General features: G+C 42.1%; 1 protein-coding gene across 1 annotated transcript; it reads left to right on the forward strand.

Moving 5' to 3' along the window:
- The first annotated feature begins 6343 nt into the window (after window positions 1-6343).
- Window positions 6344-15759, forward strand: tmtops3a (teleost multiple tissue opsin 3a). The gene is made up of 4 exons (XM_071518210.1): window positions 6344-6731; window positions 10536-10864; window positions 14440-14673; window positions 15508-15759. The coding sequence occupies exons 1-4, from the start codon at window positions 6344-6346 to the stop codon at window positions 15757-15759; spliced, it is 1203 nt and encodes a 400-aa protein (XP_071374311.1).
- The last annotated feature ends 2097 nt before the right edge of the window (window positions 15760-17856 follow it).

Raw genomic sequence — 17856 nt, forward strand, 5'->3', positions numbered from 1 at the left:
TTCAATGGGACAAAGCTGGAACTGAGAAATACCTCCGCCATCATCACTGATGAACGCGCATGTCAGAATCTAGGCACAGACAATGAACAGAAGTACAGCTGCACTTACATACATGGCGCCTACATGGTCTATATATAATTAGAGAGAGATAGACAGACAGACAGACAGACAGACAGACTATTCAGATGGAGGAGGGGAAGTTAGATTTCTCAATCTTCCAACTTCATGCTCAACAGGGTGGATGTTGTCATCAGAAAGCTGCTGAATGAGGAGAACTGGCAGAGAGTCACAGACAGCGTTGAGATACTGGAGGAAGAGAAGAAATATTTGTAGGAGATGTTGGCAGGAGGCAGGAAGCATCCACAGAAGTCCAGCAGATCCTGTGGTAATCTCTTTTCGGGTGACAAATTATCTGGTCAGAAAGTTTCTGTCGGCAAACATATGAGCAGATATGCACAGCCACAGACCAGAAGCCGTGCTAATGTCTTTCATGATATTAGAAAGTATGATCAAACGGAGATGAAACGTACTGGAAACTCCAACTCCAGACTGGAACACAGACACTTGGCTGTCAGAGAGCCTGGGTTGGAGGAGATGTTTGCAGATGGAGGCAACAATGATCAGTACAGGTGCAACACATTTCAAGTGGCTGAAAAAATCCTCTTTCTAGAGGACGCAAAACTTCAGCCCAAGTTTGGCAATCCAGTTGATGTCTTTCAAATCACTGAGAAAGATAAATCTGAGGTTGGAGAGCTGATTCAAACTAACCAGCACCCGGATGAGGGCACAACTACACAACAACCTATGTTGTGCCCAACTGATCATGTAATGGAGAGTGAGAATAAGGGAATTAGCAGACTCCATATACAGAGTGAGATGGAAGAAGTGAAGACAATGAGACTGTCAGGAATTCAGACAGCAGAACACCAAGAGTTTGACAGAATTCCTGAAGAAACAGAGAGAGGAGATGGAAAAGGAACATCTGGAGAGAACTGATAAAAGTATTCGGAGACGAGTTGCAAATTGGCTGAACACCAGACTCAAAGAGCGCAACCTCCGAAAGATTCAGGGGACACATCAGAGAGAGGAGGAGGAGGGTGAGCAGATCTGCTGAGTTGCAGGTGAAGGTGGCTGCGTCTGTCCACAGCAGACTCGAGAGAGAGAGGCTAAAGCAGGCAGAACTGATCAACTTTGAACACAAAAGACAGAGGTTTGAAAAGTACATGCAGAATCACTGGGATGAGAAGCAAAAGAAGAAAGAGGCACTGAGAATCAGGGAAGAGGAACGGTATGAAAAATGGGCAGCTGAAAACAGCCACGGCTTTCCAAATGCCAGCACAGTCTCTTCAGACCATTTATTTCATGCCTAAATGAAAAATACAAAAAAGTACAAAAAAGTGATACTTTGTAGTTGTATTTGGTTTTGACACTGATGATGGCATAAGCCAAAATGTCTTTTTTGTTTGTTTGTGTATGTTTTTTCCTTTTTTTTTTTCTTTTTTTTTAAGCACTTTTTGCATTTTTTTTTTTTTTTTTTCATATTTTCAGTTAGGCATGAAATACATCTTCAGCATTTTAATCTCAGCACCCTCTGTTTTTTATGATGTGTGCAGAACTGTTCATTTGTAGTCTGGGTTTTTCCTACGCAAAAGATCTTTCTATATTTATGTCTAGGCGTGGACCCACTACTTCGATCATACTATGATCATATGTAGTGCCCTTGAACACACTTTTGGACACATTTTAGAATATAATCAGTGAAGAGTTTCAAATTGAAATTTGTGTGGCTTGACTGAAAATAGCCAAGGGAGGGTTGGATTGGATTACTTGTGTTTATAAAGTGATTCGCTGAAAGTTTTACAGGCTTTTAGTGCCTTTATTATTCAGAAACCATCCAGTATTATGTGATTTTGGAACAATCCCTGCACACACAAACAGCTTGCACACAGTTTTAGAAACTGAAAGCCCAAAGGCCCAATTCAGTAATGTCACTAACCTAATTCCAACAGTAATTTGTCATTTCACTTCATTGGAAACCTGCAAAGGATAGTTCACCCAATTACACAGAATACCATAGTGTTTTACACACTGATCTCCAGGCACAATGAACACAAAACAAGACTTTTGTTTCCCTACTGAATCCCACCACATTAATGTCAGTCCAAGCCATTACAGGACCAAATGAGATAATATCCGCTTGAGAAAACAATTCAGTGTTATCATCTTACTCAGTACTTGTACCATAACTCTGCCTTTTATGCGATCAGTTGGCATTTGGCCAGAACGATGCATTTAATTTGCGCCCTCCTCTAACTCCTAATTTATCTCTCCTCTCTCTAACCTTTACCTCAATCTCAGCCAATATGTTTGTATTGATTGGTTCTGTTTGACTACTCATGTTAAAAACATTTCATTTGGTCTTCGTATAAGAATGGTTAGAAAAGCAACACTGATCATGGCGAGCGGTTATGGTATTTCTACTAAACATTGTGGACATGTGAGGTGAATTACTACTTCAACTCAGTTGAAAGGAAGAATGCCTTTCGACAACCCCCAGAGAAGAGAACCTGCCCGAACAGGTTGCATTCAGCTGCTGCTTTGCAGGTGGAGAGAACAGTAGTGATAGAGATAGTGATAGCAGTAGCATAAGAGCTAGACAGCGAGTTGTGAGAGACCTGTGAGAGAGTTGCGATCCTTACCCAACATGTCTTGTCGGCAGTCATTTTGAACACTCAGGGTGGGAAACTCTACCCTGAAGATTGCCATATATAAAAAAAAAAATGTTACTTCAACACATAAGTGATGACTTCAGATAGACCAGAACAGTTATCAAATTAGCTTGCAATATCGTAAACAATAACCACATAATGGCTGCTTGAATTTAATAGGAAGGTTAGTTAGCAACCAAACTATACTGAACAAAAATATAAACGCAACACTTTTGTTTTTGCTCCCATTTTTCATGAGTTGAACTAAAAGGTCTAAGACTTTTTCTATGCACACAAAAGGCTTATTTCTCTCAAATTTTCTTCACAAATTTGTTTAAATCCGTGTTAGTGAGCACTTCTCCTTTGCTAAGATAATCCATCCACCTGACAGGTGTGGCATATCAAGATGCTGATTAAACAGCATGATTATTGCACAGGTGTGCCTTGGGCTGGTCACAATAAAAGGCCACTCTAAAATGTGCAGTTTTATCACACAACATAATGCCACAGATGTCACAAGTTTTGAGGGAGCGTGCAATTGGCATGCTGACTGCAGGAATGTCCACCAGAGCTGTTGCCCGTGAATTGAATGTTCACTTCACTACCATAAGCCGTCTCCAATGTCGTTTCCGAGAATTTGGCAGTACATCGAACCATAACCGCAGACCACGTGTAACCACGGCAGCCCAGGACCTCCACATCCGGCTTCTTCACCTGCGAGATCGTCTGAGACCGGCCACCCGGACAGCTGATGCAACAGTTGGTTTGCAAAACCAAAGAATTTCTGCACAAACTGTCAGAAACCGTCTCAGGGAAGCTCATCTGTGTGCTCGTCGTCCTCACCAGGGTCTTGACCTGACTGCAGTTCATCATCGTAACCGACTTGACTGGGCAAATGCTCACCTTCGATGGCGTCTGGCACTTTGGAGAAGTGTTCTCTTCACAGATGAATCCCGGTTTTCACTGTACCGGGCAGATGGCAGACAGCGTGTATGGCGCCGTGTGGGTGAGCGGTTTGCTGATGTCAACGTTGTGAACAGAGTGCCCCATGGTGGCGGTGGGGTTATGGTATGGGCAGGCATAAGCTACGGACAACAAACACAGGTGCATTTTATTGATGACAATTTGAATGCACAGAGATACCGTGACGAGATCCTGAGGCCCATTGTCGTTCAATTCATCCGCTGCCATCACCTGATGTTGCAGCATGATAATGCAAGGATCTGTACACAATTACCCACTAGTGGTACAGCTCAAAATGCTTATGTGGGTGTGTTCTAGCAACACTGCCCAACATGTGTTTCAAATTTTGGCTTGATTAGATGAATGGTTAATGAGTTATGGCCAATTTAGTGTTATGACATGTTCCATTAAAAGTTTATTGGTCGATAAAAGCCAAACCATTTGACCTATTAATAACCTTTATACAACTTTGAAAGAGGACGGTCCCAAGATTCTCCACACCAAGTTTCATGTGAATTGGACGAATGATGGGACAAATGACACTGATAGGGCATATAGGAGGAGTTGCTGAAATAATTCAAAATGGTGGACAATGCAATATGGTGGACATTGAAAGTGATATATGGGTTGGACTTAACACATTCCAAAGAATGTAGGAACACAAGAATTTTCAATCTACGACACACGGTTCAGAAGTTATTGGCCAAAACGTAAAATTGCTTGTTATAGCGCCACCATCTGGCCAATGTGCATGGGCTGCCTTGCCTGAGTAGCTGTGCACCATAGGAGCCCACCTGCCAAATATGGCTGCTGTAGGACTTACGGTTTCTGAGCTGCAGATACTTTTAGCCGAGAAAAAGAAAGAAAGAAAGAAGCAGAATAATTCCAGCAAATACAATAGGGTTCCAGCACTACGTGCTTGGACCTCTAATAAATCTTAAACAAAATCCCAGGGTTTTCCAACTCAAGATCTCTGCCAATTATGAACATGCTTGATTCCTCAGCACATTAGCCTAAGCTTATAGGGCCTTGGGCTCACATGGAGTAAAGAGTGTTAATAAAAGCAAGAATCGGGAGCGGAAGGTGCTGTGGATTGAAGGGGCTTCTCACTAACAACTTAAGAAGCTTTCCACTTCTCAAAATACTATGGACAGAAGACTGGCAGCAGGTGGGGAGGAGGAACAGCAGAAGATATTCATCCAGGTGTCAGGCACGGATTCAGCAGCCATACAGGCTTTAAGCCTTTATCCCACTTTCCTTTGTGTCAGTCATCAGTCTGATCTGAGGCCCTTAGGGTGGAAGGGTGGGAGGGGAAGGGGCTCAGAGTGACGATTGCCTATCGACCGACGTTTTCAACAAGCCAATGATGCTGACTGTGGAGGGAGAAAAGGGGGATTAGGTGTTCATGGCTGCATCATGGCTGTCCAGGCGACACCATCGACCACCACGCTGAAGAGATTTATTGGGATCTCCCCTGATGACGACAGCCTCAAAGATCAAAATGACATCAGTCACACAGGTCATCTGTCCGCTGTGATCTCCAACTTTCACAAGAGTGCATTTCATAGAGCAGCAACAGAGCATCTGCATTATTATGGCAGAGTACATGCTCAGAGATGTAATATCCACATAGGAACACCAGTGTTGCTGAAGGGAAAAGGGGGAGGGGGGCAGGTATGGTGTTTGAAATATTAATGACTTAATTTGATGTGTTATCGTGTGTCCCTCCAGCTGTTTCTAATTAGTTTACAACTTTGATCAAATAACAGTTGGTACACAACAAAAACAGGGAAAGAACTGCCCCAACAAATTCAACTTACAATGTAATTGCCTTGTGCCTGTGGTAAAGTAGTCTGTTGAGGTTGGTTTGCTGGGCAGGAGGATTTGCATGTTGGAGTTGGTTGAAAAGAAGAGAAAATGCTGAACAGGTGTGAAACTTTCTCTGTTGGTGACATACTTTGGGCTTGATTGAACCAGCAACACACAGCAGCTATGGAAATGAAAGCAGCACAGAATAGTAAAAGCACAGCTCAGCAAAATCACACAACCACATTTTGTGTTTGTAGAGCAGAACGGCCTGAATAACACTCTCCAATGAGACTGTAAAATCATGACTTAATTGTGGTCACTACAATAAACTGCCCTATATCTGCTCAGAAAAAATACTAAAATCCATTGTAAGTTTGAATGAATTTTATTCTCCTGTCAGAATAATGTCAGCAAAACGTCTTGAAAGGTATTTGGAAAGCAACACATTTTGGAGATTTACTGAATTTACACAGGTCATTGTGATCCAAAGGACTCATTATAATAACTGAAGAAACTGTGCGAGAGTGACGGGGGAAGAGGGCAAGAAAAAAGAACGAGGGAGGGGAGAGAGAGAGAGAGAGAGAGAGAGAGAGAGAGAGAGAGAGTGAGAGAGTGAGAGAGTGAGTGAGTTAATTATATATATATGTTGGGTAGCCTATATAGTATAAAGCCGAGCACAGGCTACACTCAACTCCCGGTTCTTTTACAAGTCAATAACTGTGTTCTGTGTTGTATCGCCCATCCCGGCGTGCAGGCTGGCGGGTACCGGGGCCGCGTGCAGGACTTTGAACAGAGTGAGCGCCTTTTCGCTCCTCCTAGTGTGTCCAGTTCCTCTCCAGCCCTCTCTCCTCTCTCATGGTGCTATGGTCGTCCACATACGAGGTTGTAATTTCAGCACCACAGACAGCGCCATCTCCACCTCCAACTTCAGCACCAATGCCAGTGTCCGCGACTCACAGGTGCCCCAGCAGGGCCCCGCCGGACTCAGCCGGACCGGACACACGGTGGTGGCAGTATGCCTCGGGTTTATTTTAGTGGTGGGCATCCTCAACAATTCCCTCGTCCTGCTGATCTTCGCAAAGTTTCGCTCTCTCCGGACGCCCATCAACCTCATCCTGTTGAACATCAGCGTGAGCGACATCCTCGTGTGTGTTTTCGGGACGCCCTTCAGTTTCGCGGCGAGCCTGCACGGGAGGTGGCTCATAGGAGAATACGGCTGCAAGTGGTATGGTTTCGCCAATTCCCTGTTTGGTGAGTGAGATCTGTGCGATGAATGCAAATGCAAAACATATTTAACTAAGCATCTAAGTAGCATGTAGTTCGGTTGCATGTTTTTTTCTACCCACGTGTGATGAATGTGGAAAAGTTAAAAGTCAGATATCCTAAAAGTAGGGTTAGGCTACTCATTGATTTACAGACGATAACACCTAGACATGTGCTCGTCTCAATTTAAGTTGTTTCAAGGATTTTCTTAAAACAAGGGGCAATGTGTTGAAACCAGACAGGTTCTTCCATGAAGTCACATGTCTGAAGAAAATTTGTTTCCCAGAAACAAATTAAACTGCTCTGAAACAAGTTGAGCTGTGTAACTAGCTAGCCTGGCAGAGGAATGTTAATGCCTGAGACCTAATGAAATAAAGGCTGTTAAACTCCACACCCCACGTGAGTGCCTTGGCCTTAATTATTTTTTATTGGATGCCTTGATCCCTTCTCTAAGTGCACAACATCATCCAAGAATCACTCCTCTTTAGACTATTTTTGACTGCTTGGCAGATTTGTTCATTTAAGATTAAAGAGGACAATGAGATTGAAATCTTAAAGTGCAAGATTGAAACACTTGGATGGCTATTTTTGTAGTGTTGAAAGCTATAGACCAGAGTCAACATTGTGATTTACATCACACATATATTTGCTGATACAATGGAAGCCTGTAGCAGTGACAAATCTGCCACTTAGCTCACTAATGGGCAAAGATGCAGAACATGCTATGGTATGGAACTTGTATCAAGGCAAAGATATAGGACCAACATGTAATGTGTTGGACTTGGATATAGTCTTGTCATCTTGGCTTCTATTTCCATTGACTCCTGAAAGCTCACAACCCCCCCACCCCCCAACTTACACACACTCTTACACACATATGAATGGCCTACAAAGGATTTTCGACTGAAAGAGATGATACAAGACCCCTGAACAAAATGGCTGTCAAATAATTTGTCATCTATTATAATCATTTCAAGTGGAAGGCTCTGTTGTTATGCACTTGCTGGCACTTGTTGCTCAGACAGAAATGTGTATAATCCCATCCACCGATGAGTCACACTTGCCAAACCTGTCATAATACACACATATTTATACGCCACTCATACTGAAACAAACCAACATACACATAGATACACACACACACACACACATGACTCAGCCAATCTGTAGTTCTATTTTTATTATCTGTAAAAAGTAATTGGATTTCTGTGGCAGCTCCACAAGAAATTCGTTGTTGTGTGCACAATGATGGTGTAGTGGTTAAAGGAACAATCCACCATAAAATATTAAAGTAGACAGTGTGACGTCACACGTATTTCAGTACAGCTACAATGGAGTTTGATAGCAGCAAAAAAAATCAGCCATCTAAAACATCAACAATCAAGAAACATCAGAATCAATTCTCTCTAGATTCACCATTTTGCTCCAACATTCAACAATCATACAGGGAGAAATCCATCGTAGAAGAGGCAGAGAGACCAATTTCTGCACTGACAGTTGCCTCGATAGACCAGAATGCAATGCAGCAACAAGACGTGTTGCATTTTGAGTTAGGAGTGCGACTCTTACTTTTTCTTGTCGGGAAAAACTCTCGATCCGCTGTCACTACTGCTCTCTCCAGGTTGAGGGAAAGTAGGTTCACCAAAAGAAGTAAATTACAACGCCTAATCACAAAATAACTCCTGAGATGTTTTGAGCATCACAGATTGATGATATATAACAGTGTAAGAGTATCTGAAAGTAGATTTTTTCCTTCAAGGTCTCTGCCTGTGGATCCATATGTGCACCCGCTGTCTTCTCACACTGCCTACTGTCTCAATAATAGGAAAAAAACAACAACAACCATGATAATACAGCTTCTCTCTCACTCAAAAACAACAATAACAGATCATATTGTATTCAGGTAAACCAGGAGCTGCTAAGTCAGTCAGACGCCCGGTCCTCAGTGAGATGCTGTCAGTCACTGATGTCTACACTATATAATTACTCCACTGAGGGACATTAAGTGCCTCCCCTCTGAGATCTTTCAGGACTGACAACAGGGAGGATGCACACACTTGGACACATTGTATTGTATGCTGCATACATACAGTCTAGGTCATCAGTATAGTATCATGATCCTGGCACTGAGTTGAGTAGATCATTTCTACTCAAAAGGGAAATTCTCCTGTAGTAAAAAGTATGGCACATAACTAGGCTATGTACTGCATACAAACATGTAGAATAATATCATATGAACGATTTCTAAAATATAAAATATGACATATCAATTTTTTAAACAGATGACCTGTTGCTTACAATTTGATTTAATTTTAAGTTATGGACTCAAGATTCTTTCCAGCAATTATGTTGAGAGTCGATTCTCATTTAATGAAACTCTTCACATGTAGAGCAATCATACGCAACATCTTTGCTTGTTTAAGACATAGGAGCGAAGACAATTTTAGTCTTTTTTATTTTTTATTGAGCCTTTATTTAACCAGGAAGTCCACTTGAGATTCAGAATCTCTTTTGCGAGGGAGACTTGCCCAAGACAGGAAACCTTAACCTGCTCTATCTTCTCGCATACTTTGGCTGCACAAATATCAAATTCTGCAATATAAATCTAATTGCTTTCATTTTAATCATATTCTAGAGTCATCTGTTTGGCCTCTTCGGGCCAGCCTGTCAGTCATGGACACAGCCTTAGCTAGAACGTGACAGCATCCTGGAGAAACCGCTCTTAAAGCTAATGTCAAGAGAAATATCATTTAGAAATATCAGCCCTCATACTGTGAGGCACAGCTCCCTTCTGAGTTCCCTAAAATATGTCTTTAACATTTATCAAAATGTTATCTTGATCTTCCTCCCAATGCCTGCCGGGATAGGCTCCAGCCTCCTGGGACCCTGGATAGAAATAAGCGGGTAGAGATAAGGAATGAAAAAATGAACGAATGAATGAACGAATGAATGAATGACTGAATCAATCAATCAATCAATCAATCAATCAATCAATCAAACAATCAATCAATCAATCAAAATATTTATTACTTTGCTTGGGAAGATTAGGTTTATGGTTCCCTAGGCATCTAAGTGTCTTTGCTCCCTCTGTTGAATTGGTGGGAACGAGAAACCTGGTGAACTGGTACAGTTTAACTGTGAAAACCTACAGCTTCATGCTTAATGGCTTAACAGGGCAGCAGTGTGGGTGGCAGGGTGGCCTTGTAGTTAGAGAGACTGTCCTTCAGCCAAAGCACTTCGACTGAAGCCTCGTATTGGTAAGCATCTGCCCTGCTAACATGCCATCGATCCCTGCAGCTCCAGAGAGGCTGTTCTGTAGCCGACCTGCTTTCTGACCTTGGGGGCAAATGAAAAGAGTTTCCTTGTGGGGATGATGAAAGCATCCCATCCTTATTACATGTGTTCATAATATCCACAACTCCCACAAGTGGTTAACAGTGGTTAAAGGAATAATCCTCCCTAAAATAGAGAGAGCAGGGGCTTCTTTCTAGACTCACTGTTTTGCACTGACGTTAAAAATAATAATACAGGGAGAAATCCCTGTAGAAGAGGCAGAGATAACAATTTGTCCACCAACAGTAACCTCAATAGACCAGAATGCAATGCAGCCACAAGACGTGTTGCATTTTGAATTCAGGGCACGACTTTCACTTTTTCTCAACTGGAAAAACTCTCACTCCGCAATCACTGTTGCTCTCTCCACCTACACATATAACTATTAGCTGAAAGCAACGAGTTCACCTCCATTCTCTAATATCTGTCTCTCTCTGTCTTCCCCTCTCTTGCTCTAAGGGATCGTGTCCCTGGTGTCCCTGTCTGTTCTCTCCTATGAGCGCCACACCACCGTGTTGCGCTCCACCCAGGTCGACGTCTCAGACTTCAGGAAGGCCTGGCTGTGTGTCGGAGGCTCCTGGCTCTATTCGCTGGTCTGGACCTTGCCGCCCTTGCTGGGTTGGAGCAGCTACGGGCCCGAGGGTCCCGGCACCTCGTGCTCCGTTCAGTGGCACCTGCGCTCGCCCACCAGCGTCTCTTACGTCTTGTGTCTCTTCATCTTTTGCCTGCTGCTGCCCCTCCTGCTCATGGTCTACTCTTATGGCCGGATCCTGGTTGCCATCAGGGGGGTGAGTTCATCATGATCGTCTACAATCTTATAAGTGTCATTTTCAATACATCCCTGAGTCTAGTATGGGTCAGCACATATTTGGTTTACTTTTCACCACAATATGTTTTAATTGATGTTTTAATTGATTTTCTTTATTGTCATCTATGTCTTGTCCTATTTATTTAATACTTTGAACTTGTTGTAACTCGACATCATTGTAAATGAGGGCAACCTCAATGGTTATTCGAGTTTAAATAAAGGTTTGAAATGAAATGAAATGAAATGTAAATCACAACCCATATTGAGCAACATATGTTGACATATCTGGTGTTAAAAACTAACACATCTAGATCCACAGATGTGTTGAAAATAACACCTCCTTTTACAAGCTACTCTTGTAAAACATTACTACAGTGTGTCTTGATGATATTATGCCATGTATCTTGATATATCTTGTCCTTATCATCTTAGAAAATCAGGTTAATTCATTGATAGAGAACTTTTAGCAAACCAGTTTTGTTACAAAGTTTTTTACAGAAAACAAGGGACACAAAAGCAGATAAAAAACAAGAAAAGACACGTGTAACACACACTCTAGGAAACAGGGCCAGAGCTTTTGTGTGTGTGTGTGGGTGTGTGTGTGTGTGTGTGTGTGTGTGTGTGTGGGTGTGTGTGGGTGTGACTGAGCATGCATATGTGAGAGCTCTCTGCGCCCACACCTGTGTGTGAGTGAATATGGGAATGCCTTGCAATACCAGGGCAGCACACAGGAGAATAAGTGAAACACACAGTAGCTGTATAGGTTTGAATAAAGGTCTTGAGTCTGAATTTAATTGAATTCAAATTACAAGTGTGCATTGTGATTATGCACTCTTATGCTAATTAAGTGTTTATTCTGTACATCTGTGCATTGCCTCTTCACCTGTGGTTCCTAGAGCAGCAGAAAGTACTTAACAGGCATTTCATTGTATATCATTTACTACTTTTCAAAACCTTTCACAATAAATCTGCACTGGGTACTGGTATAATGTCTATAATGTCTAAACTGAGACATTTTACTTTCTGATGGACAAAAGTGTTTCTTAGTGCAGTGATCTCAGGAATCCATGTTATTTCGTGTCATTTAAATCCACGTCATTATTCCCAGTTCTCAGTTTTCAATCAGTGATGGTCCAGCTTCTCCCTTTTGTCTGCACCTCTATTATCCCAGAGAAATGGAGCATTGAAGAGGACTATCTCATTGTATTTGACATGGCAGGATGCATTGTATCATTAACATCCTTTGTCCAATAATAATAATAATAATAATAACAATTTCCTGACAATCCAAAATATAAACATGATGTACAAAGCTTAAATGAAAAATAAATATGGCACAGATAACATGGATATAGAGCTATCATTTTCCCCCAGATGCATTTGCTTTTCTCCTACGTCCATTCACTCAGCATCAAAGCCTTATTATCTCTGTTTAAATCGGCCCCTCGGTGGCTCTAAAGATGACAGGGCAGTGGTCTTCGGACAGCGGATCGTGGCTCGGGGTGAGTGATGGCTCTCAGGCTCCAATTAACATTCACTCATATGTTTTCCAGGCTATTTTAAGGAGCCTCTAGCCAGGCAATCGTAAAAGCCGCAGCTCTGTATTTACCCTCTTACAATCGATTTATCTGGCAGGAGCGTGGAATGGGGGCAGCGTCTTCGGGTGGTCAGGGCCAGGCGGCTTTCAGGAGGGCAATGACCCCCTCTCAGATCTCAGTGACTCATCCCCATCTCGAAGGGGCTTATATAAACCTGGCAGTCACACAAGAAATTGCTAATCAAGGGCTTGTTTGGGTCACTGTGCGCTTTGCTGCCACCACTCTATGAATGAATCACCTAGAATTTATTTTTAGATAGTGGAAGCAGGCCGTTACTATTGGATACCCACTATTATGTAAGCGCCTCCATTTTTTTTAAACTCTGCGCTCCTGAGGGATTAGGAGCAGCGAGCGGCTCTGCAGACTTGATTACTACATCGGTGAATGAGGCCTCAGCCATCCAGCAGTCGCCTTCCAACTGAGAGCCCCGCCTTAGGCTTTTCTTAGAAACTGAGCAATCATTCTGTGGAGCCTGCAGCTGGATTCTGAAAGGTGATTTAAAGTGACACACCAGAAGGAGAGATGGCATTCATATGAAGAGCATCAGCATGGATCAAGCTTGGATTCTTTTTTTCCTTCTCCTCTCTGACAAGCAACTCATTGAAATTCCAGTCACAATGTTTTCTCCAATGGTCTCTCACACACACCTGTGAGCTTTATCCCTCCATAATTGACACACATTTCCGTCCAAAAATGTCCTATTTAATTGCAAAACAAAAGACCTAAGCAAAAAGTGAACACGTTTATTCGCATTTTGTCAAAATATTGATGGGAACACAATCCAGCAGTGCTCCTTGAATTTATAAGCCATGTTTCTAATCACTCTGTTGAGATGCAACAGAATTATGCATCTGCTTTTACCCGGAGCTATCAAACAAACAAAAAAATCGTATTCATCAACTAGCATGATCTAGTTAAGATCCTTCTCTGATTTTGGGTAACTTCTGAAAACAGAACACAGGTTCAGTCAAGCCATGTGGAAATTAATTCATTGATGATTGAGCGTTACCAGAATAGTACAAAGTTGGGGATTAATGAGACAGAGGGTATAACAAAGGTTGTTGCCTACACGGCCTGCAGTACAAGGTAAAGTCACACTGTGTGTGTAAGAGGTGTGGAGTAATGTGACAGAAACGGCGGAGCTTTCTGCTCCTGTCATTATTCCTGATTGGCTTCCTTCACTAGATGCTCACTTACCGGTGAGGCACCATGACGGACATCCGAGGGGTCGTTACACAAGGCAATGACCACACCAGTGTGAAATCAATACGGAGGAAGTGGGAATCATGACAGACAGGATTACAGAAAAGATATCGCTGTAACCACATGGCCAATGATACGTCTGAGCTAATTTTAGCCCACAGCCACAGCACCTATAGTGTTCTGCTGCACTCATTCACTGCATCAGGGGAAATCAACAGGAGAGATGTAGCTGTAGCTGTCGAACTGCTGAGTGGACTTTCAAGCATATAGTATTAATTTTTTTATGAATGTTTCTGTGGCTATAACAATATTACCATTACCTGTTCTGCTGTGCATGCCTTAATGGAGCCAGCATTCATCAGCAAGTCGTACTGCAAATCTTTCCATTGTTGTAACTAATTGGTTATTAATATATTTGTTTCCACATTTACGTTACACCACTTTGTAACTTTGTTAAGAAAAGTGCTATACAAAAATAATTATTATTATGTATGCTACAGCACATGCATAACGATGATCAACTCTTATTTTGACCCTGGAATAGTAATAATAGAGAAAGATTGTGTCTCAGGTGTACAAAGGTGGTACAAAATGAACAAAACACTATTTCTGTTTGTGCTGCTATATCACACTAATATGATCCATGCCTCTCCTTTAATTGTAGCATTAGAGTAAACCTTCAGTACAATCAGCCTGACAGATTAAGACAGTATTTCACCTCTTGACCTCCTCCTCTCCTCTTCCCTGTATCCAGGTGGGAAAGATCAACCTGCTGGCAGCTCAGCGGCGAGAGCAGCACATTCTGCTGATGGTGTTGTCCATGGTGTCCTGCTACCTGCTGTGCTGGATGCCCTATGGCATCATGGCCCTGCTGGCCACCTTCGGCAGGTTGGGACTGGTCACCCCGACGGTTAGCGTGGTGCCCTCTGTCCTGGCCAAGTTCAGCACTGTTGTCAACCCAGTCATCTACGTGTTCTTCAACAACCAGGTGGGGGGGGTTGCAACTTGTGTGCACTTAATTTTACTAATACTAGATTTGAGGTCTAATCGCTAAAATATCTTATGTCATACAGTATCTGTTGGTTGAAGTGCTTATTAGTGTCCCCATCCATAAAGCAGAGAGGGGAAGGATAGAGCGACAGTGTTTACTTCCCCAGGCGAGAACACAATGGCTTCTGTGACATTAAAGACAGATCCTCAGTAATTACACTGTCCTTCTCAGTTCCCTCCTCATCGCTGCCCCCCAGGTGCCCCATGCAACACACTGGGTGGCATACTTGACAAAAGCTCTGCCGAGTAAGACTTATAGCTCTCTTTCCCCTTAAGTTACAGCTGCACTTGTGCCAGCGCTGTAGTATTCGAGTCCAGACTTGAGTCCACTTTTCTGTGGACTTGGACTTGTCTTGGTCTCTGCCACTATTGGATGTGGCCTGGTCTCGCCTTTTTTTCCTGACTTGACTTTTTCTCAGCATATCTATCTATCATCCAGAGAAAATGAGGAAGGTCCTTAATTATCATTTTTGCATTTTGCCCTGTTTATTTCTTATTTCCATTTTGGACTTGAATAGGACTGGATTTGCTCAGGACGTGGTCTTGACTTGGTTTCGACCCCTTTTGGACTTGGTCTTGACTCAAACTCGACTGGACCTGGTCTTGGACTTGACTCGATTATGTTGGTCTCGACTATACAGCTCTGACTTGTGCAACGGTAATAAGGGATGTCAAGTGTATCCACTGAAAGATTTTTGAACTCATACTTTATATATTGTAAAAGGGATTGCTTAAGTTAAAGGGCATAATGATTTTTCCTACTTCTCCACAGTTTTATAGATGCTTTGTGGCCTTTCTTAAGTGCAGTGGCGAGCCCCAGTCTGTTCATGGCATCAACACCCATCAGAGCAGCAGAGAGGAGCACCCTACTCCGTGGACACAGTTCTCTCGCCTCCTCCCCGTCCACAGACGCACCTCCCTCAGCTCCTTGCAACCTCAGATCCTCAGGAGCCCCGGCAACACGCCCCTCTGTGGCCCGCAGAAGGACCGCACCCTGTCCCTCGTTGTCCACTACACTCCGTAAGGACGTCTGTTCTATAGTAGGCCTTTCAGGAAGTGGGAAAGACTAGTGAAAGTGAAAGCAAAATGGTCATCTACACTTACATCCGCAATCCAAAAGGCTACAAGTTTGCCTTCTCCTTATCAACCCTGAATGTCAGTAGAAACCCTTTAATGTCTGAATGTTATATCAATGCCATCTTGTTTCAGCCTCTGCTTTTCTATAAGATATATAGCCTATATACAGTATATATCTTTACATTGGTCATGTGTTGACCTTTCATATATGCAAGTCACAATATCCATGTTGAATGAATGCTCTGAAAACACATATACTGTATGTTTACTGGAGGTTTGACCAGGATATTTCCGTCCCTCAGTTTTCTAAGAGACTCTGAGCCTGAACCATGGGCCGGTGCCTATAATTAGAAATTCCTAATCAATGAATGTCTTGAATGCTTTCCATGAAATTAAAATAAATTTCAGTTAGACCAGGGACAAAACCATCTATACTTGAAATAAGAATATAATAATGATATAAGAATGTACTTGAAATTTTTGAAATACCACCCTGTTTTTTCTCCAGTAGTTGGATTCCGCAAAAACAAACCCTCATAACAGCAAACAAGGATATTGCATTCATGAAATAACAGCATATACATAATATAATTTTGGATATCATGTTCCCTAAAAGAGAGAAAAAAACGAGCAATTTAACACACTATCACTTAATGCCTTCTGCCACAGGCAAACATTACGACAACAAAGTAGAAAGCTAATTAATTTACCATTTTGAACAAGGTAATAGGCATTTGTTGTATTCACATATCTCTCCTAGATACACACAGACCCTAATGGTGTATTTCCTCAGAGTGGTTTTAGGTCAGGTTCGGCTGCAGTGCAGAGCTCCTGCAGCAGTTAAGGGTATAGTGCCTTGCTTAAGGGCAGGTCAACAGTGATGACAGGCGCTGTAGATGTGATACCAAGCCATCAAACGTGATGATGATGTAGCTTCACCAGCAGCCTCTGGTTATTGGTCAGCCTCACTACCCCATCAAATTAAGACTTGGGTTTTAAATGTCAGTTCAGATTGATATTCTATTTCTATCCACAAATGTATGAAATGAAAAAAAAAAAACATCACTGAAGGCAAAAAGAATAATCATTTAGATAATTAAAAGGGAAATCCACCCTACAACACTTTAACACTTAAAAAAATAACTATTGGTGATGTACCTTGCATTTCTTGGCCCATTTTATCGTTTCAAGTTTGTTTATTTACATAACCCTTTATCTTTTTTGTTATTTGGTGATGTATTTTCCTTTTTCTGGATAACTGGATAAAGGTAGATGACATCACGTCACGTCAAGTCAAGATATTTCCAGTGCAGCCTCAATGGAGTTTAATAGTAGAAAATGTTTGAAGTTGCTAAAACATCAACGGTAAACATCAGGTTTTGGTGTTAGTCTCTCAGAATCAAAGAGCAACAGCTTCTTTCCGGACTCTTTCTAGACTCTGTCTCTGATGCTAATGAGAACAGGCTCCTCATGTGAGTTTCTCTCATGTCTCAAATATATTCGTTCTGTACCTGGCATTATAATAGACAGACAGCTCTGTTTCGACCATAACCACTCCTGAACTCCTGAAGTAGACAGAAGATAGTGTTACAGGACGACTCAGTATAATTGACTTCCTCAGTTTTGTTACACCAGAACAGTTTAGTTTTAGACAGGACAGGGAACAATCGATACTGTCTCCCACAGACCGAAAAAATCTGATATACATCTAGATTGAGAAAGAACTGCATAATGTGGAAAAGGTCACAGTGTGAACACCCAGAGGGATTTTCCCGGGAGATGATTCAGATATGTTTCATTTGCATATGTTCATGATAAAAAGAAAATCAAAGGTTCTAGCATTAAAATAGTTTCCATTTATGTTTTCAACAAGCAACATCACATGAAAAGAAAAGTCTATTTCAGTCCATTAAGGGGAGCCATAACTTATAGAAAAGACTGTCATCACCCTCCACAGCAGCCTTAAGGTGCTCCGTAGGGAACATGCTGAATGTCTCTCTATAACACTGCATAGTCACGGGAATGCTGTCTCTGATACACTAGA

The sequence above is a fragment of the Centroberyx affinis genome, unplaced genomic scaffold (assembly GCF_046629955.1).
Source record: "Centroberyx affinis isolate AG114_WGS23_722 - 3 ecotype Tasmania unplaced genomic scaffold, CSIRO-AGI_Caff_v1 ptg000557l_1, whole genome shotgun sequence".
Classification (NCBI taxonomy): Eukaryota; Metazoa; Chordata; class Actinopteri; order Beryciformes; family Berycidae; genus Centroberyx; species Centroberyx affinis.

What these genes read in the sequence shown, in the direction of transcription:
- tmtops3a (XM_071518210.1), top strand. Translation starts at nt 6,344, where the DNA reads ATGGTCGTCCACATACGAGGTTGTAATTTCAGCACCACAGACAGCGCC. An exon ending in TTTCGCCAATTCCCTGTTTG is followed by an intron (nt 6,732 to 10,535) that starts GTGAGTGAGATC and finishes TCTTGCTCTAAG; the next exon opens with GGATCGTGTCCCTGGTGTCC. An exon ending in TCCTGGTTGCCATCAGGGGG is followed by an intron (nt 10,865 to 14,439) that starts GTGAGTTCATCA and finishes CCCTGTATCCAG; the next exon opens with GTGGGAAAGATCAACCTGCT.